The 23660-nt window shown below is 42.2% G+C and overlaps 1 protein-coding gene across 4 annotated transcripts in view; it reads left to right on the plus strand.

Moving 5' to 3' along the window:
* Positions 1-23660, plus strand: part of FARP1 (FERM, ARH/RhoGEF and pleckstrin domain protein 1) — a 210423-nt gene that overhangs the window by 170356 nt on the left and 16407 nt on the right. For 2 of the 4 annotated variants that reach the window (XM_066176379.1, XM_066176381.1), the window contains exons 14-17: positions 8054-8244; positions 9699-9788; positions 11983-12116; positions 21169-21250. In XM_066176379.1, the coding sequence (XP_066032476.1) occupies positions 8054-8244; positions 9699-9788; positions 11983-12116; positions 21169-21250 (497 nt within the window). The remainder of the gene's footprint in view (positions 1-8053; positions 8245-9698; positions 9789-11982; positions 12117-21168; positions 21251-23660) is intronic. The other 2 variants (XM_066176382.1, XM_066176380.1) reach the window with 1 other exon arrangement.

The following is a 23660-nucleotide window of genomic DNA, read 5'->3' on the forward strand; positions in this document are numbered from 1 at the left end:
ATATGGATCACTGGAGAATCCCTGTCACTCAGCAGCATGGTTGTCACCAGCTGGAAAGAGCAGCGAATGTGAAGTAAAGAGGTTCTCTATTCAAACATGTAACAAGGTGAAGTAAGCCAAAATCCCTTTTAGTCTTCCAAAAATGCTTCTCTCTCTCTCTCTGAATAGTGTAATTTCTTAAGGCAGCTTCTGTATACTTTAGCTCATCTCTTTCCACTTCATTTGGGGGTTCAGTCGTCTTCTCCATAAAAAATAAGAGAAACCCTAAATATATGAGGGAAATTGAATCTTCTGGAACAATTTTGAATATGTAGGCCTTAGTTTTGTTAGTTGCTGTCAGACACTAGTGGTAGGAGAAGAGTCCTTTTCTCAGAAATCCAGCTGCTTGTTGGTGTTTCCTACTTGGTGGTGATGGTTGGGGGTCTGCTGATGGTAAGTGGCAGATGCACAGTGAACATCATGAGGACCGAAGGCTCAGACTGGTGTGTAACTTTCCTCAAGTGTGAGTAGCAGCAGACTCTGGTTTCAATCAAGCTACGTTAGGAAAAAATTTTGCCCGTGCTGTCAGGTTCTAGAAAGGAAGGGAATTCAAATCCTAGGAAACTGACATTAGCAAAATTTTTCCTCTTCCATTTCAGTAGTTTCTATAGTTACTGAAGTATGCCTAGACAAAGGCACATATCTTAGTTACTTATGTGTAAGGGAAATAATTATTGTGCAACATGTGCATCCTGAGCAAAGGTATCTTGTGTGTTTCTCACTGTGGCTAGGCTGTGTGGTGCCGTTGATATTTTTAAATACAGTATTTCTACTTAAAAATCAAAGGCATCATATGAACAAATATCCTAGTTTGGGTGACATGTAGCAGTTTTGCAGTGTTTTGTCTTTTGTTCTAATTCTGTGTTCTATAAAGAGCATGTAGAATAAGCTTGGTTTATGTTGTTTGTTACTAAAAGCAGTGAGCACTTTCTTTTAAATGTTATGAAGTCTGGAAAGCCTGTGTGCCTGGCTGAGCTATGTATTCACAGGCATGTTTTTCACAAGTATGTGTGTAAATAATGGTGGTACTACAGTAAAGGGAGTAAAGACCTTAGGATCATAAATTTGCATGACATAATGGTAAATATGCTCAAGAATGGTTAGAGTTTTAAGATGTAATTTTCATTGATGATTTTTTTTGTAAAGTTTTGGCCCCTGAGAACCATAAAAATCTACAGTTCACACTGATAAAAATCAAGTCTAAAGGCAGTAATGATACAGCTGTCACTGACTGAACATGGAAGGTTGAAGGAAAATGAATGCTTTCTGATTCAAGAGCTTTCAAGCTTGTTAAAATTAGATTAGATGCTTTCTTTAAAATGCTGCAAATCTTGTTTTGAGAAGAGAACTGGCTTTTGCCTTTGATGGTTTTCAGCAAGATCAGAGGTAGTTCTTTCCATTTAGTTCAGAAAACGTTAGAGCTCCTGCCTGTTGCTTTTCCATGAGGCACTTCAAAATATTTGATTAGCTGAATCCGTATATTTCCCTTCTCCTGCTAAAAAAATCACCTGGGCCCACTAACAAAAGTTCATAAGCTTGGCAGTGTTTCACTTACCCAGCCCTTTCCTGATTTCTGTGTGTGCACATGCATAGATTTTTTAAAAATAAATCTCAATAGTAAAAATTAATTTTTAAAATTGGCAGTGCTGGGGACTTCATTCTCATTTTTGTCATTTGTTTAATACCTTTTAAAGAGAAACATTTTTTTGTTTCGTTGTATGCACTGTTTTGTCAGCATGTACCTCTCTGGGAGAAAAAGCCTTTTCAATGTTCTGTCTATCCTCAAAGCATGGTATATCTTCTGTTCCTTGCATTGTTTGGAGCACTGTCTCAATGTCCTTTTACTGCAGAAATGCCTATTTTGTATTGGGAGTACCTAATTCCTCCTATTACAGTGATCCTGCCTCACAGAGCGCTCCTCGCCTCAGAATTAATGAAAACCCTCACCATGTTGTGACTCTCAGGTTGAGAAACCACGTCATGTTGAGGAGCAAAAGAGAGGAGGGAAGCGAGGGGAAAAGGTCTCTTTTCCAGGGCATTTGGGCTCCATTGAGCACAATCAGGTTGCCCTTCATTTCCTAATGAAGGCTGCACCCAGCAGTCAAGGCTGTCTGCCATGGCTCGTAAGCAGGATCACTGCAGTCCTGGGGAGGTGTCTTGGAATGGACAGTATCTGTGGCATAAGCTTACATGGGGGCTGCAGGTTTCCAATTCTATTGTAGCACTGTGTCATGTTGGTTTAAAGGCAAACAAAGGCAAACTAACCCTAACCCTGGGTACAACAGGAAAACCTTCTATAGGTTGCTCTATTTCTGTCTGGAGAGATCAAGGCTAGACAAAGGACTGATGCCCAGTGACCTTGTATTCTCCCCAGAGTGTAATGCTCACTCTTTGTTCTTAAGATGTGAGTAGACCCTGATGTAGGCCAACAGCAGTTACTGTCTGATTTCACACCCACCGCTGTCTAATACTGCAGTACACCAATAAAGCATGGACCTTTACCAGCTGAGAGGTTGCTGGCTACTAAACCAACACCAAGCTTGATGAGACTATAAGCATGTCAAGCCATTTAACTGTGTATGCATGGAATTAATTTTTTTATTATTTTTAGTTTCACTTGTACCTGAAGGCTTTTACTCATTCTAACTGGTATTTTGCTGTAAAACTGTCACTGGTTTAATTGTTATGTCCAATTGCTGGCTGATGCTTTGTCCTAAATATGAGGAAATTGGTTCATTGAGAAGGTGCACCATTTTCCCAAATTCTGCTCACTGCCATGGGCATGCATTTTGAAGCTGTGAAGTCGAAGTGAACCTTTCCTCCTGTCAAGTTCCTCTTCAAGCCAGGCAGAGTTAGTGGTTATGTGTGACACTGTATTTCTTCACAAGTTTGTTTTTAATTCCTGTTCCTCCTCAAAATCTTTGGTACTGCATTCAGGGATGTTTGTACACGAATTTATGGCTGTTGTATAACTACTTTTCAAACTAACAAACTGTATCCACTGCTCCAGCTTGATTCATGTAATGGGGAAGAGAAGTGCAGCTTGATGAACTGGTACCCCTCAAGCTTTTGTGGACATCAGTGCGATTTTTTTTCTTACATTGAGGGAGAACAGAGCAGAATCTCCATCCCATAACTCTTCAGCAGCATGACTGTGCCTGGTTCACAGCTGGGGAGAGAAGGGATGGACACCATTATTAAACTCTTCTTCAATCTAAGGTACTTTAATGATTGGTGAAGTGCATATGAAAGCTCCTGCTGCTTCATCTAGTGCTCTCTCTCCCCCATGCCATTTTGTACTATGCATCTTCTCTGACCAAAACGTTTAGATACATGATAGAGCTATGCAACCACTGTGAAAATAGAAAATTAAGCTAGACTGTGTGGCCACAGCAATGGCAACTCTGACAGATACTTTCTTATTAAAGAGCCTTCATAAGTGATATGCTCAGTAATGCCAAGGAGAAAGAGGAAACAACTTGTGTTTCATTTGCCAGACTGGAGTTTAGAAAACACTGATCTGATATTAAAGTTGAGTAACTGGGATATGGATGTCACAAGCCTCCCCTGACTGTAGAGCAGACACTGGAGCAGGAGTAAGAGAGAATAAGCCCTACAACATTCCAGATAGTGGGTGGGAAAGGTGCTTTTCTGGCTCTTAACATGTTTTTAATTTCTAATAATAATAGTAACAACCTTGAGAACTATAAAACTCTTGATGAGATCTTAAGCGGTACGTGAAGTTTTCCAGCAGAATTTCAGTCACCTTTAGTAATGGTTGATGTTTTCTCTCAGTTTCCATAATTGAGTCATTTTCACTTCTTGGTACTCCACAGAAAAGGTACATTCCCATCTTAACACTGCTGTACTCCCCCTCTCTGTTAAAGAACAGTGTGTATGAATGGGAACTGTCCCTTTTGAAGCAGATGCAGAACACTAAGTGGCCTGAGTTTGTTGTTCTGCAATTTCAGGAGAAAAAGACTGGAGGAGGAGTGTCTTCAGGATCCACTGAGTCCCATTTGTCTCCCTTACAAAGAGGGGAGCTCCCATGTGTTAATTTAGTTTCTAACCAGGGATTTCAAGTCATCTTATGCTGCCTATGTAGTCAACAAAGAGGCAGCAAGCAGTTCAGGTCACCTATGATGTGAATTGACCTCTGGGAGAAACTTCCTTCATCATCTGGAAAGTACTGATTTTAACTGTTTTTCCTTTGATGTGAGCTGTGTTTAAAGCAGTATCACTCACCGAGCACTCCATAGGCACCACCCTCAGCCCCTGTGGGTTCACAGCTGTATGTGACAAGAGTAGCACAGGTACAGTGAGTGGGATGGATCATGTCTGGTGGCCAAGGGCAGTGCCCAGCCTGTCCCTCTCTGGCAGGGCTCCCGCAGCTTGCCAGCACTCTGTGCCTTCCTACCACCAAATTGCAGCAAGCAACTGATATGTATTTTGACAAAGGTATAGCTATTAAGTATTTGATTCTAGGTGCTGGCTTCTTTTTGTGTGGCACATGGAATATGTATGTTGATGGGGAGCGATTTGAGACATGTGTAAAGCTGGGAAGATAACCAATACTTTCATGTCCTGTGGCCACGTAAAATGCCATTGTCGTTTCATAGATTTTTTTTTCCCATGTTAGATTTCAATCAAGTTTTGCTTCTTTTGTCACCTTCCCTACTGCAGCACTTTTCTCTGGTGTCAGGAGAGTAGACTGGCTCAATGGAACTAAGAACCACTCCAGATATTTTGACATTGATGGGCCAGTCTGGCATGCCATGGTAAAATGCATTCTCATCATTTGCCACTGTCATCAACCAGTGTTGGTTTCTCTTCTTAAACACTTGCTTAGAAAATAATTGAAGCATGTGCATAATAATTCCTACCCACTCCTCCAAGGATATAATTTTATAAGATACTAAAATAATCCTCAGATAAACATTCTTTTTTTACTTTCTGTTGGTTTGTGTGTATACAGCTGACTCCATTAAATTTGAAAGATGGCCCATCTCTGGAATCTAAATAAAAATCACTTGAAGTGTGAGCGAAGACAATTCCATGTTACCAGCTACAAACCATTTAGGCCTCCAGTGTGCAGTAGCATTTGCTATCTGGCAAATGACAGGCTAATAATTGGCTGTTAATCCATGAATCCTGTAGGGTGAATTGTAAGGGGTTGCAGTACCTTGTAAATAGGATTGGTCTTCTCCCTTCTGCTTCTGTTTATATTATGCAGTATGTAGTTGATGAGTAGAGCCTGTATGAATACACTCTTCTGTGGCAGGAGATCTGATGAAACACTTTTGTTAATTCAGGTTATTTATTCCTCACCTCTGTGAAAAAGAGAAAGTCTCTTTGTACCACTGCCATGACCCATCAGCATGACACGTGTCCTGACTGATTGCTGATGTGGGAGGGAAGAACCTCCGTTTTCATTTCTTCATGGCTTACTGACGTTTTCACACCAAAACGAACTTGTTTCTCACATTTCCCAGAGCAACATCCAGTGTGTTGATATCTATGGTTGTGTTGGTTGTCATTAGGCCCCAGAATGTACTGATGGAAGAACATTTTGATGCCTTTTTGTAATGCAGCCATTTTCTTACAACTAGTTCCAATTTTCACTTGTTCAGTGTGTTGGCAGGTGGGGTCTGACTGAGCTTTTGCTTGTAGGTGGTGGTGATTGGGTTTGGTCACTGCTCGTGCCCACCTTGGTACCAAAAGGGAGGATGCAGCATTTCAGCTTGCTGCAGAATAACTTTGAGAATGTCAGTGATGCATTGACACGCAAAGTCTTTTATCAGTTGGGTGTACGTGCTGTGCTGTGAGCCACCAGGCACATTTTTTGTGATGCTTTCCATTACACTTCTCCCAGGTTAATGTCTTCCAACTGTAAGATAGGGTGTCTTTCTAATTCATTGTCCTTTTGATATTTTGTAGTTTGAAATACTTGAGTTGTACTGATAAAACTTACAGTACATCAGAACTTAGATCTAGGATTAGAGATAGGTAGGTAGATATGTCAAAATATCTATATCTATCACAGATAGGTGCTATTTAACTTCTAGACTACAATGCTGTGAACTTCTCACAGAGGTGCAAATCATTTATTCACTGTCGTATGACAGGCATAGTGCCAGAATTTCTTTGTTTCCACGTTTGAGGTAATATCACTTTTCTTATGTCTTTTGTAATGTAGTTAAGTACTTTTAACCTTACAACCTTGCTATTAATCTGTTTCACTATTTCTCAATGATGAATTCCATTTCTTTGGAAAATATTGTATACAGTTGTGTGCTAGTGTCAATAAAATTGACATTTGTGTAACAAGCTGTGGCATTTTCTCAAATTTCACTGAACATTGATTTAGTGTGAAACTGTTGGTAAATCCTTTCTTGCTAGCTGAATTAATACAGACCTTTATTTCAAACAAATACTGCTTTGACTTTGATTTATAATAGGCTACATAACTGTCATGATTACATAAACTGATAACTGTGCTGTTTTTTCCTTCTCTTTTCAAAGGAATGATTTATAAACGTGAACTGGTTTGGAACTGGAAAACATTCATGTTCTAGCAATAAATCTTGAGTTCTTCCAGAAAATAAATAGGTTTTACTACTAGCCTAATTATATTTATTTCATATAATATTTACTGGAGTATCTCAGCTGTGTTTTTTTAGTAACAGGAACATTTGCCTATCATAATTTAGGGAGGACATAATCACATGATAGTAAATTGTATTTGACCCTAATTATTTTCAGCAATGTATGTGTTTTACATTTAATCTTAGCCTGTTAGCTGTGGTAGTCAAGAGCTTGTCACATTTTTTTTGGTTGGATTTTAATGTATGATGCCAAAATGGCACAGACTGTAAATGTTCTTCCACATGACAGATTCTTCTTCTAAAACAGGTTTAGCTTTTCAGATGTATGGAGGAGGGGATAACTGGGAGAACACTGGGCATTTTTTATCAAACTTTCTGTGCAGTCATTAATCTGGCTGCCTCCCAGAAGACAAAATGCTAATTTCAGTAATTTAATGTAGTGTATATGAATCCATGGAAGTGTAATTAATTGTCTAATTCTTTAATACTTTTAATCCAAAATGGAATGGGACTTTTTATTTGTGAAAATCTGAAATTGTCATGCTTTGTGCATTAAAAGTATTGCTTTTCTTATGTAAATGTAATGCTAGCATTTCCATCCCAAACAATCAGAGGAGCATGGAAAGACTTAAAAGGTATAATATACATACTCGTGTTGTGTGTAGAAATTGGGGAACTAGTAGTTTTCTCCTTTCATGTTAGATCTGACTGCTCTTAGCAGCAGCACTGCTGTAGAAAGTCATCCTTTTTCTCTAGACTTCAACTAGATAAATTTGTACTAACTTGTGTCCTGTAGTTCCCTATGAAATACTGATTTGAGTGTTTGAAGTTCTGCTTTGCTGGGAAGAATGGCACTCCTGGAACGAGTCCTGTATTGTTGTATTTATTCTCTTTTATAGCGTGGATTACAATGATTAAATTTTTTATATTAAGTTGATGTTTAGAATCATGGAATGGCCTAGGTTGGAAGGGACCTTAAAGACCACCTAGTCCAGCCCCCCTGCCAAGGGCAGGACACCTTTCACTAGACCGGGTTTGTCAGAGCTCCATCCAGCCTGGCCTTGAGCACTGCCAGGAATGGGACAGCCACAGCTTCCCAGAGCAAGGTGTTCTACTGCCTCACCACTCCCATGGTAAAGAACTGCAGTTCAGTCATCTGTGCCTTGATCCCTTCCCTACAGAGATAGTAATTTCAGCCAGTTCTATCAGCTAAAAGACACTTAACTAGTCCCATGGTGAATGAAAGTGGATGCAGTTCCTCTGGCTTCAGGGCCATTTGGGCTAGTTTGAGGACCCTGATGGCTATGTCTTGTAGCATAATTTCACATGCTGCAGTTTAAGATTATAACTCTTTGTGGCACTTTCTTGAGAAAGCTTGTCCTAATTGATTTCTCTTATCATTTTCTTAGCAGGTTCTCTGACTGGCAGCCCTCACCTTTCAGAGCTTTCCATCAATTCCCAAGGAGGACCATCAGTGGCAAATATGACTTTATCTCCAAATTTGAGCCCTGATGCCAAGCAGTCATCTCCCTTGGTCAGCCCTTTGCTGAATGACCCGTCATGCATCAGGGCTGATGATGAGGAAGAGGTCAAAAGAAAGGTGAGGCAGATGAAGTTGGCCTTGTCTCTTCTCTCTGATGTGTTGTGGTAAATCTGGGTCCTTCTTGTTGGTTGCAACCTCAGAAGCTTGTTTGGATGGGTCTCCTGTAAATCTAACTTGCTTTTAAGGAGTTGAGTTTGGTAGTTTGTTGTCACAAAGCAGTCAGCTCCACTGTCTTACTGGAGAGAAAATTTCTGGGTGACAGAAATAAAAGGAACAGTGTTGAGCCTGTTGTGAGAGTATCCAACCCTGTCTCAGCTAGGAGCACCACTGGGAGCATCTGGTTGTGGGAGTAGAAAATGCTCTCTTTGAGCCACAGCCTGCAGCGTTCAGCTGGGAGTGTTTGGCTCAGACCCATCATTGCAGCAAAACCAAAAGGGAGCATCACATCCAAAACTGCTTTCTGAAGATAAAGTGTTTGAGCTCGGGTGTTCTGGGTGCCTGCTGGCTCATCCCTCCTCTGCTGCTGGATGAGAGGGACTTCCTTTTGTCCTTCTGTGGTCGGGTTTTTTTCTCCTCAGCTTGGAGCATCTCAGGAGGGAGAAAGAAACTCTGGTGGCTTTGCTGGAAAGTGGGAGTTTGTGTAAGGAAGATCTCTTTTCCCACTGTGCATAGTTAGCAAGATGTGTGAAAGAAATTCGAGAAGAAAATCTGAGACTCAGTTAATAGAGTCAGGACTCTCTGTGCCAGTCCAAGATAGAGCAGCCAGTGACTGTGTACTCCAGCTGATGATGGTTCCTATGGGGATGCATCCTGACTAGGAAATGCCCACACAGACTCCCTTTGCAGGGCATTCACAGTGTTTCCACTGTACCGTTTGTCTTCAGGGAGGAAACAAAGGGAAATATCTATGGATTTTTTTTTCTTAATTTTTTGCTTCCTGAGCAACACAAAGGAAGGTCAGCTGGGTTCCTTTGGCTCTTCAGAATTAAGAAATTTTAAATCTGTAGCTTAATCTGAAATCCTTCCCCTCTCCCACTGTTAGGTTGTCCAGCCAAGAAAATCTTACAGGTTTGAAATTTTTTTGGAAATGTTTTTCCTGTGGATTACCATCGTGATGGTCAAACTTAAAATAATCAGACACAATTTTTTGTCATTTTGTCAAATTTGACACTTGATTCAAATGGTCATTTAGCCTACAAGGTTTTCTTCATGAACTTCAGAATATCTCCTGCTCCAAAAATAAACTGAAAGGAACATCAGCACCCCAAAGCACTAGAAACCATTTTGGCAGAAAAAGAAGTCTCTCAAAAACCCACAGAAAGTTCTTGTTCTCTTGTGTTTGCAAGGAAGGGTTGTTTTTAGGGCTTCAGGGCTTAGGAACATTCAAGCATGAGTCACAGCATAACCACAAGCAAGGGTCACTGGTTTGTAACTCTCTTTGTGATTTATTATCTGCAGTTTTTTTTTCTCCATAAAAGCAGAGGCAAACCTAATGTACTTGCAATTTACAGAGGTTCCCAACTGAGAAGGCTTACTTCATTGCTAAAGAAGTGGCGACTACAGAGCGAACATACCTGAAGGACCTTGAAGTCATCACATCGGTATGTTTGCTTGAGCATTACTCACGAAGCACGTGAAGCTCCAGTCACTGCTGGTATTTCATCTGCTCCATTTAACATCCTAGCTGTTCCGTGCTGCTTTTATATTCTGCACTTGAGGTGTTCTCTGCTGTGCACGGGAGTTCTCCTCCGGGGAGGAAGAAACACAGAAATCAGAGAGTAGAGGTTTGCTCTGTGGTTAGTAACATGCAGTAAGAAACTGTATCAGGTTGAGGAACTTGGGACACACTTCAGTTATATTTTCTTGCTCTCATGCTTTGTGGTTATAATTACTAAAAATGCCTGTGGGTTTTCAATGGCTTCTCTTAAAACTGAAGTAGCTCCTTAGGGGCACATATAAGTGTTTTCTACTGTATTAAACGCCCTCCATTTAGCATGAAATATTGTGGACTACCTATTTGAATGATTCTGATTTTTCAGAAAGTTAAACTGTGTGTTAAATGACTCATTCATCTGTAGCATCTGATCAGAGTGCGATTGTTAAAATCACCAAGGCAAATAGCTGCCATCTTTGCACACACAGCAACAGTCTTATTTCACTTCCAAGAATAATGTGTGCAAGCTGGTCTGAAATAACCATTTTTCTGTGAAATGGCACTGGATCCAAACCCCTTTTTGGCATTTTGGCCAGCTCCAGACCTCTCAGCTCTTAAATCACCCAGTGAGGTGCATTGCCCACTCCTGTGTTGAGTGTTGTAGTAAGGAGGACATGCTTGAGGGGTGAGTGTTGGGACCAGTTGGGAACCAGGGACTGGGAACCAGTTGGGAACCTTTCTCCTCAGCTTCTTGTCTGTTCCAGGATCCCACATGACAGATGCAGCTAATCAGACCCCAGCTTAGACAGAGCCAATATAGCATGCCTGTAAAAGGCAGCAAGGTAGCTGTGGCCCCACTGCTACTTACCCTTGCTTTCTGGGAAGCCAGCCTGCTGGGAGAAGAGGCCAGGCTCTGTGGGACAGTTCCGCAGTCATTGCTGCAGTCCCAACAGCAGATACGCTGTTTTCATCTAATATTTCACCCAGTGGCTGCAGAAACAGGAAGTTTTAGCTCTTCAGAGCTAAAGCCCGTTTCCCAGCCCAGCATTCGTTCTTGTGGTAGGAAAATTTGAATGTGCTGGATCACCAAGAGGGATGGGCCTGATGATTAGCATACAGTTGAATCAGCTGTGCTCCACAAATGACTGGCCCAGGAGGCCACTGAAAGTCAACAAGTAGCCAACATAGTTGGAAAAGGAACAAGTGCTGTGCGTGAATTTTGAGAATTGGTAGATGAGCTTCAACTTTAGCTCTGCTTGGTGCTGGGATAAAGCAGGGGAGAGGAAAGCTTGGGGGGATCTCTTTTTATCCCAGGTCTGGCTCAGCTCCAACTGATGCAGTGTCAAGCAAGACTGCTCTAACAGTCTTCTATGGTCCCAACAGCCTTCTAGGCACTGCTGGAAGTCGACCATAGATAGCTGGAACCCCTCAGGGCAGTAAAGAGTGAGCAGCGTTACCATGTTGAAGATAATAGGCATTACTACCTTTGCAAGCTGCCTAGTCCTGGGGTTTTATGTCACCCATAGTCTATTAGGATGAAATAAAGAGAAAATGGAGCAAGACTGAGCAGGAGCCTGTTTCAGTCTTTACAGTGCCTGGCACTGCTGCTCCAGTTTTGTGACAGCAGTGTCTTCTGCTTGTTCACTTTGCAGAGTGCACAGTCTTCTTGTGTGCACACAGCAACATGGGTGTGGGTGCTTACTGAACCAACTCCTGCCAAAGGCATTTCAGATGGAACTCAGAACTCAGCAAAAAAAAAAATGCAGAGCATTTTTTTTTTCTTTTACTGAATTGTTTACAAGTATTGTAATGCTCTTTCTATTGCACCTCCAGCACTTGCAAATTCAGTTTGTATTGACTAACCAGTTTGGGTTTGAAAAGAACTTTCGAGATTTGATCAGTGATGGCAAAGGGGAAGAGAATTCCTTTCTCAGCTGTGCGGGGTCTGATCTCTGATAAGAACACCAGTTCAGCATACAGGAATGTCAGGGATAGTCTGGGTTGTATTCTTAGTGCCAGCTAAATAAGGTCCTTGCTGGCTTAGCTGTTAGGAGTATTTGGGTTAGGTACATAAAGACAGAAAATGATCATACCTTCTGAATTCCACCCACTGATAATTTTGCTTCTTTTTTCCTTTGTAGTGGTTTCAGAGTGCAGTGAGTAAAGAGGATTGCATGCCTGAAACACTGAAAAATCTAATTTTCTCCAACTTCGAACCTTTGCACAAATTTCACACTGGTTTTCTCAAGGAAATTGAGCAGAGACTTGCTCTGTGGTAAGACTGTTGATTGTTATTTATCTGTATTTTTTTCATGCAGCTTAGCATTTTTGCATTCCTTTTTTGCTAACTCCTTGTGATCTACTGTAGTGCATAATTTGTGAAAGTCACAGATGTTGGTTATTAACAGACAGGGTTTATTGAATCGTGCTTTGTTCATGTTTACTTGACAAACTCTGTTGTTCAGATATCTCAGTTGCAGACATATGCAAATGAGATCATAATTCTGGATGAAGCTTTCTCTTGCCAAATGTCAGTGTTTCTACATGGCAGCTCTTTTGAAGAACATGCTGCAAGCAAGGCTTATCAGTAATAAAGAGGGAGAGGCGAAGGACCAGGTTCTGTTTCTGTCAAAAAAGGTACAGGCTGAGGATTTCACAGACCAGTTTCTCGTTCTGCAGCATCACAGCTGTGACACGCACAGGGCCTACAGTGCACTCTACAAATTGATAGTGTTGGAAGAGGACACTGGGCTTGAAAATTATCTATTCATAACATAATAGTGACAGTAAAACATGGCATTTTTACGAAATTACTATGAAGTGAATAATTCTTCCCTGGCAAGGCTCTTAATTCATTTGACTACTGAAATCTTAGCGGAGGCAGCAGCATAAGCAGAAGCCTTCTGCTTGCTCTGATTAGACCTGTCTGGACTAGATTGTCTTGCTCTGAGTAGGCATTTTTTTTTAACTTATCTTTGGTTCTGGGAGCTGAGCTTTTTCTTCTCAGTTAGAAAAGTGACAGTGAAAATCACTTGAGAACAGAGCAGGCAGACCTAATGGGTGTTAATCAGTTTAATTAAGACGGGTGCCTCTTTAACTAATGAATCAAAACAAAAGCAAAACACAGTCTCAGAGTGTGTGAGTTTCGCTCTTGTGGTGTATTGAGATCATTAAAGAGGGCACAGCACCTTGCAGACTAGTGCTATCCAAACCCACCCTGTGCAGTTGCAGAATTAGCAAGTGTTTTCTGGAAAGAGGGGAATGTAGTGCTGCCTCTTAGAGCTGACATCCTCACCTAGGACTTAGGTTGACTCCTAATATTTTTTTTTTTTTTGGTATATGTATTTATATATAACTAACATAGTTATTCCTAAGACATGTTCTGCACCGTTACCCTGCCTGTATCGCTCATTTTTTCATTGGGCTGCTACTGGTGTTAATTACATTGCACTAAGCAGCATTTATTACAGGTATTCCAAGAAGGCTCTTTCAGATGTCATAAAACACTGATTGTTTCTTCAGCCTTGGTGTAAGATTAACAGTAGTTGGAGTTAATCCCCAACTAGTTGGGATTAACATGTGTGGCGAGAAAAGGAAAATGTATGCAGTTAGTAAAGACCAAGTTCTGCTCTCTGTCTGACCAGACTAATCTCTCTGGGTGCTGACTCCTGGGCACACGTTGAAATAGAAATACCCCCTATATCCTTCTGGTGCCATTAGAGGTGGATGCAAACCTCCTGTTCAGGTGTGGTGTTTTTCAAAAATTGGATGATGGCTGCACAGCCTTCTGTGGAAAGGTGACATTGTAGTAAGTGGAGGGAAGGACCTGTTATGTTAAAAGAAAGAAAAAGTATTTAGGCTTCTAGACTTTCCATGGTTTCACTTTGTTTCTCCTTTTCAGTTAGCTTCTTTTAGACCTGAGTAACCCTTCTGTTTTTCAGCTTCTCCATAAAGTATCACAGGATGGTAAACCTCAGTTTAAAGCTTCTAATATCATATTTTAACTGCACTTACACTGTGATTTAAAGTGCTGATCTGCTACAAAGTTACGTTGCAATCCAAATTTGTTCAAAAATATTCTGCTGAGGTAACTTTGTCCCAGGTGGGCACCTCGTTCTGACTTTGTCAGCTCAGCTATTGCATGTCCTTCCACAGTTAGTGTAAAGCCATTGGGATTTCTCTGTCGGCTGCTCTGAATCACTTGACAGAAAAAACAGTCACGTTCCTGCATTCAGTTTGCAACCAACAGCCTGGATGCACCTAATGCAATACCCCTGTTGTAGACAGTGATTGTTGTTAAAGTTCTGGATGATTTGAGTACGTGCCTTGGGAAGGGAGGCAGACTTGCTGACAGGTATATTATTTTGGAGGTGCTGATGTTTCTATATAATGCCACAGATGCTGAGGTAAGCCACAAGCAACAAACTCTATCCTATAGAGATTAGTGTTTAATTAAACAGTGAGTGACAAAATTAAACAGCCCCTCAGCATCTACAAGAAGCTGGTGGCAGTGTGGTAGGGAATTCCTTCAGCAGCATGGTCAAGGTGACTTAGCTCAATGTCCACACTGCCAGAATGGTACCTCTCTCTTTAGCCCCAGGTGTTTTTAAGGCAGTTTTTTTAGGGCTCTGGCTGTGTTCACTACCTCAGGGCAGGTCAGTCCCAGCTGCCAGCAAATCGTGGGCCTGGCTGAGCTGGTGGCACAGCTGCAGGCAGTTGTGGGCAGGATTCAAGCCAGCTCATTTAAATCTGACCCATGTCAGCTCTTAAATTTCCAGGCAAAGTGGATGGGAGGAGGAAGATGGGTCACTTGTCCTGAGACATGAGCTTCCTCTGCATTTGTCAGGCATGTCCAACAAAAAAAAGGGCCCTTGAATGAAAGGGTTGTGGACTTCATCAAGCTGCTGGAAACTCCTGGCTACCAACATGTGCTGTGGGAGCTTGTGAGAGAGGGAGCCTCCTGCAACCAGTCATCTCTGTTCCCCTACTGAGTAGAATGCTGGGTTTTATCAACTTAAAGTGCAATTCGGCCTGCTCACTCTACACAGACCTAAGTGCAGTTCTATAAGGTTTGTTTCAGACTTCATGCTCCATATTGGAAGATCTAACAGGATGTCATTCCCTGCTCTCTTAGGCCTTGGATCATACTGATGGTGATGCCAAAGAGCTTTGATGAGAGCAAGGCTCGGGGGGATTGCACATGACAATTGTTAGATGTCTCCATGCTTTTAATTTGTAAAAACATCTATAGACTTCTAGTATTTGGCTGGAGGAAGCTCAGGTTGTTTACATTATTAAAAACATTTCTGGCTTGCTTGAAGGCGTCTAAGTGTTAGAATCTGCAGTCAGGGGCAGGCTGTTTTCTACAGAACATCTTAAACACCAGTAAGTATCCTGTTGACTTGGTTATAGATTCTGGCAGATCTGATCTGTTTCTTTGCACAGTTCACCCATTTTTCTCACCCGTCTTTCTCTTGAGTGCTGCATTTCCTCAGAGCAGCACATCTCAGGGTCCAAGGCCTAGTGATAGTTTTTAACCTGACATAGATTGTTTCTGACACTGACAGTCAGTGCATTTTTCTCAGCCAGAGTTTCTTTGTGGCCATGAAACTGAGAAGATTCCTGGTGGTTTTATTGCACAGCATCCTAAGATGAGTGATACCGTGCTCTGGGCCATGTTTCCAGCCCTGCCTGTGCTGTTGCAGGGCCAGTAAAGAAGCACACGCGTCTCCTCAGTTGCCCCAACTGTGCTGAGCTCTGGAGACTGGCCATGTTCCTGGGAGCAAGTGAAATACCCCGCTGGAGGCCGTGTGGTGTGAGGATAGGAAGGATGACCTTTGGTGGATGCAGGCAGGCATGGTGCTTTGCCTTCTCTCACACAGGAGGGAAGGGAAGAGGAAAAGAGCAGGAGGCTGCCTCAGGTGGGAGAGGGAACAGCACACATCAGGCTGTTCTGTGAGCAAGTGCCAGAAGAGCTGCATCCGGCACTTGGGCATCCAGATGCTGGTCCTGCCTGCCAGGACTCCTCAGCAAGGCTTTGGGTGCAAGGCCAGGAGTTCTCAAGCCTTTTTGCTGGGAGAAAATATGGGAGGCATATGTCAATGACTTCAAGCTGGCTCCTGTTTCCCAAGACCATTGAGATTTTATGGCAAGGAGGAAGAGGAGTGGGCAGTGCAGCCAGAGTGTGACATACTTCATCAGCTTCTGGGCAATTGAATCTGAGAAGTCATTTAGGTTCTACTCCTTCTTTTATCCCAGCTGTGTAATAAACTAGTCATTTGGGCCACAAGCACCATTTTCCATCCAAAAGAATTGAGCTCATCTTTCCACTCCCCAAGTTTCCACACTGATTGCTTTAAATGATTACAGAAAGTGGTAAATAGAGAACCATAAGTATCCCCCTTTTCTGACCACTGAGCAGCATAGAGGGCAATGCTGGGGCAAGCCAGGATAGCTGTTTCTGCCCAAGGAAGCCCATCAGGTAGTACAAATCTGTGTTTTGGGCCTTATCCATGTGCTAGGAAAGAAGAGCGTTATGTACTTCCCAGAAGTGCAGGCAGACTCATCTTCTCCCAGGGAAGCTGCTAGTTCGACTCGAAGATCTTTCTGAAGAAAGCTGCTGCTCAGTGTTACCAGATGGGAATGTGTGGCTGGTAATTTGCAAAAGAAAGGGCTCTTAATCTTAGCATATGAAAGGAGAAGGCACAATCAGGATTTGTGGAAGCTAAATTGAAGACCTGTAATAAAAAAGCACTCAGAGTGTAGGAAGATGAGCCAAATGTTGATTTATTAACCATTTTTTGTTTGAGAAGAAATACTTGTGCTCAGGAAGAGCAGCCTGATAGACAGTTTATATAAACAAGGCAGCAGTCCTTATCTGCCTTCTCAAAAGCAGAGTGCTGGCTGTTGTGCTGGTTCTGCATGCCTGGTGAGGAGGCATGAGGAAGGCAGTTTCAAAACTGTCTTTGTCCTGTGCACAGGAATGAGGTATGTGTTGCAGTACAAACCTCTGAGTTACGCACTGTGGATTCCTGGGACCGAGACATGGAGAGGGGCTTGATGCCAGCACACTGGGCTCGATTTTGTGAGGATAGTTTTCATTGCTGAAGTCACTTTTGGGTACCTCTGGGGATTGGAGCTGTGCTACGCCCAAATTAACTGGAAATCGTGGGAGAGAAGTAGCACATCCAGGATCTGTTAGTCAGAGTTAGAGCCATGTTGCATCCATCTCTGTGGCCCTCCCAGCAGGATATGCCCAGGATCAGCTCTGAGGCTGTTCCACAGCAAGATATGGAATGCTGTTGCATTTACAGCATATTTTCATGCAGTGGTGTTACTTGCTCAGATCCCTTACCTTTAAAAGCATTACTGATGCATGTTTGCTGTAGGTTGGGTTTCTCCCGCAACAGGGATAGCCATCCCAAAGTCTTTAAATGTATGCACACCTTCCATGACTCTGGGAAGCTCTGATGGCTTCAACAATGTATTTCTTAGGCTCTGAGCAGTGTGTCACCACTCACTGCTGAAAGTCCAGCTGCAGTGCCAGCTGGAGCAGGCAGGGCAGTAAAAAGCGCTGTGTAACAGCAGGGTGTGAGCAAGGGAGGGGGTGTTTGCTTTTATTGACTCTTCTTTTCCAATTACAAAACGTTCCTCTTATTTAAAAGGCAGTCGTAATGGGGAATGTTTAAGACATTTTTTAATATTAGAACTTTAGTTAATAATAAAGTCATAGGAAACTTCAAAGTGTCTAGGTGTTCAAAGAACCGACTATCATATTCAGGAGGGAGTTCCTGAGCATGTACACAAGGTCACACATTGTAAATATAATTTGTTACAATCGATTTATTATTATTTTGGCTGCAATTCAAGGGCTGCAATCAAAGACTTCAGTGTTTACCTCAAAAAAATCTTTATTGAGGTATCTTTCTCTTCTTTTTTGCCTTTCCACCATCCCCATCGAATTTCTGTTCCTTCTGATTGAGGATATGGGCTGACTTGAGATTTCCTTCTATTATTTTTTCAATTACATACACTAAGAACTTCATGTAATTCGAAAATCTGACAGGACTGCTTGTGTAATCCCTGTAAGTCAAGCTGATAGCTGTTTGGAGTAATACATATAAGGTAGTGTCTGAATTTCTTACCAGGTATAAGTCAGTCTCCACTTGTCTTGCTGTTGTACACTTGCATCACTGTAAAAAGGAAGGGACTACTTGGATAAAAATGGGAAATGACCTTATTATACAATAATGTCCGCATTTTTCAACGTGATTTTCAGTGGCTTTAGACCTCCCCCACAATGTCAGTGGAGTAAGGGCACATTATGTGTGGGGAAAGCTGCTACATCTTTTATGGAGACGGGCATCATAAATCAGCTCCTGATGAAAAGCTGTGAGACCCTAGGCCCTAAGCTTTGTCCCTTGTCACTGGCAGATAGATAGCATGTTCAGACAGTGACCCGTGAAAACAAGGAGTAAGAAGAACAATTTAGTCATTGGTGCACAACAAATGAGCAGCTCCTTCCCTCTCAGCAAGCTGAGTGTTGTTATTCAAAACATACACCACAGGGAGAGCTCTCTTTTCTGCTCCTGTGCTTTGGGCTGTTGCAGCAGTAAGACATCATCTGATATGTTGTGTGTTTGGGTTTTGTTTTTATATTATGTGTATTTCGATGCTCTTTTCTTGGTGTTTCTTCTCATTTTCTTGGGATTTGCATGTTGAGGAGCTGGGGAAGGTGGCAGTGTAGCATAGCGTTTGCTCTGGGGTCCCAGCATGGAGCTGGGTTAGTAGAGTGAGGGTTGGGTTTTAGGAGGCAGATGGGAAGCTGTCATGTTCCCTCCCGCCCAGTTTCAGCTTTCCCTGCCTCTCTGTCCACACTGCAGCCTACATGCCTGTGCACCATCCCCAGTGGGAAAATCATCTCTGTTGCAAGGGAAATTTATTTGCTTGGAGATAAACAAGTAAAGCAAGAAAAGTGGCTGGAACAAGGAGCAGTACGCAGCCCTCACATTTCTGTATTTTCTCCTAAGAAAACCCTGGGTTTATTTCTTCCAGCAGGATGCATCTGTGTGCAGCACAGGTCATCTCTGTCGGCCTGGGCTGAGGGCTCTGGTACCATTCAGCTCTTCGCTGTTCAGCCAACAGCTGGAGAGAGGCTGTTGCTTCTGGGGAGCCCCCTTCTCTCTGTCTCTGTCACTCTGCTAAGATGCAGAGAAAGTTGTGAGAGCCCTAAAAGTCTGGCTGATGCCAATGAAGGGAGATCATTCCTGATGTTTTGTATGTGACTGATGTGGTGAGATGCTGTGCAAGCAGTCAGTGCTGGTGGTGCTGAAAGGGTCCGGTGGGTCAGCTTTTAGGAAATAAGGACCAGACTGTTCCATGAACAACCCCATTTATTATTAGCTGTTGGAAACACTCCCTGTGACTTTGGGAGGCTTGGGCTCGGCTGAGTAGCTAGCTAGTAGATTAGACATTTGCAATGTGTATTCTAGCCAATCTGTATTGTAGCCTTCAGATCAGAAAAGCAGTGTCTATTTAGAAAAAGCAGTCTGTAATGATGTACTTAGTATTTATCTTGGCAGTAAGTAGATAACTCTATATTTCATACTCAGAAAGGTACACAACTGCCGAAGTCCATTAGATTAAATCAAATGTAGACACCTGGAAAAGGATCCAGGCAGTGCCAGAGAACAAGAGAATAACACATAAAGCAAGAATTCTTATAGAGATAGTTGCTGAGTACCATGCCATTTCTGGCAGCAGCACAATTTCATCTGACTTTGATATTCCTGAGCTTGTGTGTAGAGGCACAACATGAACCATTTGGGAGAGGATGCTGCCTGCTGGCTCCATGGTTGGAGGGTGGCCTTCCCTTGCTTCCTGCCAGTGTGGGGCTACTGCCTGGGACTTCAAATGGTTGTGGTTTTCAGTCAGGGGCACTTGGATATACACCACTTGGACCAGAGCTTTAGTGGCTGGAAGGTTTTATTTACAACCTGTCAGAGGAAATCTCAGTGGGGAGAGCTGCTGGATGGGTAGGACAGGAAGGAAGGGAGAATTAAGGAACAGCACAGAGTAGAGATGATTTGACAGACAGAGGCTTCCTGAAGACAGAAATGGTACTTCTGTCCTCAGGTAATGTGAAAACTGTAGTCTTGTGATGTCCTTACATACCTCTGCTATTGCTTTCAGTTTAGACATTTCTTGGGCATGATTTGACTATGGCAATGTTTATATTACATAATGTTTTTGCAAAACTGCAATGGTAATTAAAGTTACCAGGTACACAACCCAAGTTCCTACCAACAGTGTAACCTTTGTGTTCAGAAAAAAATTTAAAAATCATGTTGAGAACTGTTTTTCCTTGCCTAAATAGGCATGTGAGTGCCTGGGAGGGTTAACACAATAGGAAATCATTAAAGACAGCCTATGAAACTGGGTGTTGTTCAAATGGACATGGAGTAATCCCCTGTTTATCAGTGGAGTCTCTTTGTCTGTTAAAAGATAAAATTGGAAAGGGGAGGAGGACAGTGCTTCTGCCTTCACACTCTTAGTGATTTTCTTTTGAAAGCATAGCTTTGTTGAAACAGATCTGTCACAGGTTCTTATGGTCATGATTTTTCCTCCTGTGTTTTCAAAAAACTTGTGTTTGGTTTCATTCAGAACATGGTATCCTTGCTTGTCTCACACATGGATTTAGATACAGGAATATCTTTTTTATCAGGTGCTGTGTTGCTCCCAAATGCTGCAGTCACCAAAGTGCAGCTGGCTGGGTGGGAGGCAGCACTTTGCATTTGTAATACCGTAAGTGAAATAATGAAAATTCCTGCCAGTATGTAACACTTATGAGTCGAAGCCAGGTGTTGGATGGATTTTTTTTTTTTGGCCCCACTGTCCCTTGCACAAGCAGAAAACCTTTCAGAGGAGGAACACCCCCCCAGGTCCTGTTCTGGGGTTCAGTCATTGTATCTGAACAGAATTAACCTTCTGCTCTAAGATCACATATTCTCATGGGACTCTGATGTCTTCTTTTTTCCCAAACCATTTCCAGCCTTCTCTGGTATGTTCAAAAATGCTAGCAATTTCCTTTAAAAGTCTAATGCTTCTGTAAAGTGCCTGCCCTCTCTGTTGTTAGGAGTGAAAGCCAGGCTGGATGTACTGTATCTGGGAATTACATGTCTGTCAGGAAGATTCCTCACACACTTCTGAGAGAAAGGACTACAGGGGTCAGGATTTTAAAAGAAATGAGCTATTGGGTTTCAGTGCTTATAACTGATTATGCAGTTTTATTGCATGACTGAAGTGTGTGGCATTTCTGTTGCTGACAGGGAAGGCCGCTCCAATGCTCACATTAAAGGAGATTACCAAAGAATTGGAGATGTTATGCTGAAGAACATTCAGAGTATGAAGGTAGGAATGATCCTTTAACTACTAAGCTTTGACACAGATTAACATTTTTCATTTTCATATGATGTTGCCTCTTGTGCTGGTTTTTGCCAGTTGTAATGAAGGCTTATGCTATGAAAGTTTCCTTTGATGACGTAGCAAGTATTTAGTAGATTTCCCTGGCATTTCAGAATTGCAGGCTGATTTTGAATTGTCCAGCCCCTTTTCTCCACTCCCGTAAGAACAGAAGCAGCAAACACAGAAGTTCAGGAATATTTCATTTCTATTTCTTTTTTCCTTCAAATAAGAAGGCAAAACTTTGGAATTTGTGTGGCTGAAGAGACTGTTCAAATGCTGGGTGTGGCTATTTTTTTCACGCAAATGTTCATGTTAGGTTACTGCAGGATTAGTGATCGTAAGCTGGATATTGATTTGACTTGGGAAAGTTATATTTGTGCACTGCAGTGCCAAGTTAGGTGAAAGGTTTTTGAATCATGAGAATAATTGCCTCTGATGCCTTTAAAACTAGAAGTGAAAATACATGTATAAACCATAAATCTAGGTGTAACATTCAGCAGACTTTGCAACTGTTCTTAGTCTGGCCAGAGCAGTATTCTCAATGCTCTCTGTTACTGAGAAATTAGCATGGAATGCAGGCACAGGAGCCTGTGAAAAACTCTACAGATTCGTACAGCATGGATGTAAGCTCACCTTACTGTAATGTGTCTACACATGCAGGTCGGTGTGGGACAAAACATGGCATTTCACCTTCAGCATGCAGATCTCAGAGTGATTTTGAAACTCTCCAATAAACCTTTCCTTGGGGATGGCCGCTTGGGTATTCTCTAGTTAGTAAATGGAGCAGCCTTGAGTCCTTGGCTGGAGGAAAGGGCAGTTTAATCATTACAGCTCTCCCGAGATGGTCGCTAGGACTTGGTTCATCTTTCAGAAGAACAGAGAGAGACATGGAGAAGTGAAGTGACGTACAAGCGATTATAAAGCAGAAGCAGGGGACACAGAAAGCTCAATTTACCATCCCCAACACAGACAGCCCTGTCACCAATCCTTACTCTCTCTGCCGTGTGCTTAGCCAGGAACCGCTTTGTCCCCTCAAGATGTAATTCACGTGCATTGGAAGAAATGTAGTAGGGGACTTTCCTACCTCCATCTCTGCTCTCAAGAAGTATGCGGCTCTTCACCAACAGTTTTTAGAATACCAGAGAGCTTTGGACAGACTTTGTCTCTGCTCTTGGTATCTTGCAGCATTAAATTGTCTGTCTTTTGCTGTCTGCAGGTCCTTCTGGGGCACTAGTCTAAAGTCCTCACTGTAACTTAGACCTGGTAGCGTGCTTTTATCTTTCCCATTTTCCCTTTCCCATTAAAGGGTTTTACTTCACTTGCTTTGAGATCCACCACCACTGATCAACTGATATGCGGAGTAAAGAGACAAAAGCTAGTTTAACTTAAAAGAACTGCACAAGAAACAGAAATAAAATTAGTTAAAACTGTATTTAGTTATCATGAGACCTGTTAAAAGATCTGCAAAATGACACTACGTGTTTAATTAACATAGGAAAGAAGTTAAGAGCAAGTAATTAATGGGCAGCCTCTCTAGCAGCCCAGAGGGTCTGCTATGTCTTTTCCTGAGTCACAGACTTGTAAAATTAATATACAGTGTGTGGAGCAAGCAGCTTGGCTCTAGGAAAGGTATGTTTCTGGTAAACATGTCACAAATCACAGGAAAGAGAGAGTTGACTGGAAATGTGTCAAAAAGCACAAGCTTCAGATTAAGCCAGAATGTATTCTCAAGTCCATTCAATTTATGCATTCAGTTTTTTTTGCTGCTGCTCAATATTCTACCATAAAACAGAAGACTTTAGTTGGCTGCACAGAGAAGCTCTGTACATCCTGAAGAACCAGTTCACCTTTTGCAAAGCACAATTAATTCCCTGTGTAAATTGTTAAACAAACTGCTGAATTGTTCTAAAGGGGAGTTGTGAATATGTGTGATACTGAGACCTAAATGGAGTTACATATTTCATGCAAACCTCATTCATTGCTGGTGTGCAGCTCCCCTGCTGCCAGTGGGATTATTTAGAGACTGCACTAAGGAGAAGAGGTTGTAGTCCAAGGATGAAGAGCTTGTAACATGCCCCGTTTCTGTTGGGCAGCACTTCTGGTTTTGTGTTTGTTGAGTTTCCCAAGAGATGCAACTTCTCATTAATAAGAGGAGTGCAGAAGCCAGAAGTCCATTTGCCTGCATCTCAGTTCCCCAAAACTGGGGCATCTAAATCCCTTCATCCTTTTAGAAAATCCCATTCACATTTTTTTGGCTGTTCCCATTGCACCTAATTGCATGAGCTGTGTTCATGTCATCTCCTTGCCTTTGGATTTCTCACTGATAAGAGAGTTAGTTTTGTTGAATTATCTACTT

Source organism: Chamaea fasciata, unplaced genomic scaffold (assembly GCF_029207755.1).
Source record: "Chamaea fasciata isolate MVZ Bird 193981 ecotype frontalis unplaced genomic scaffold, bChaFas1.0.hap1 SCAF_2, whole genome shotgun sequence".
In the NCBI taxonomy this organism is placed as follows: domain Eukaryota; kingdom Metazoa; phylum Chordata; class Aves; order Passeriformes; family Sylviidae; genus Chamaea; species Chamaea fasciata.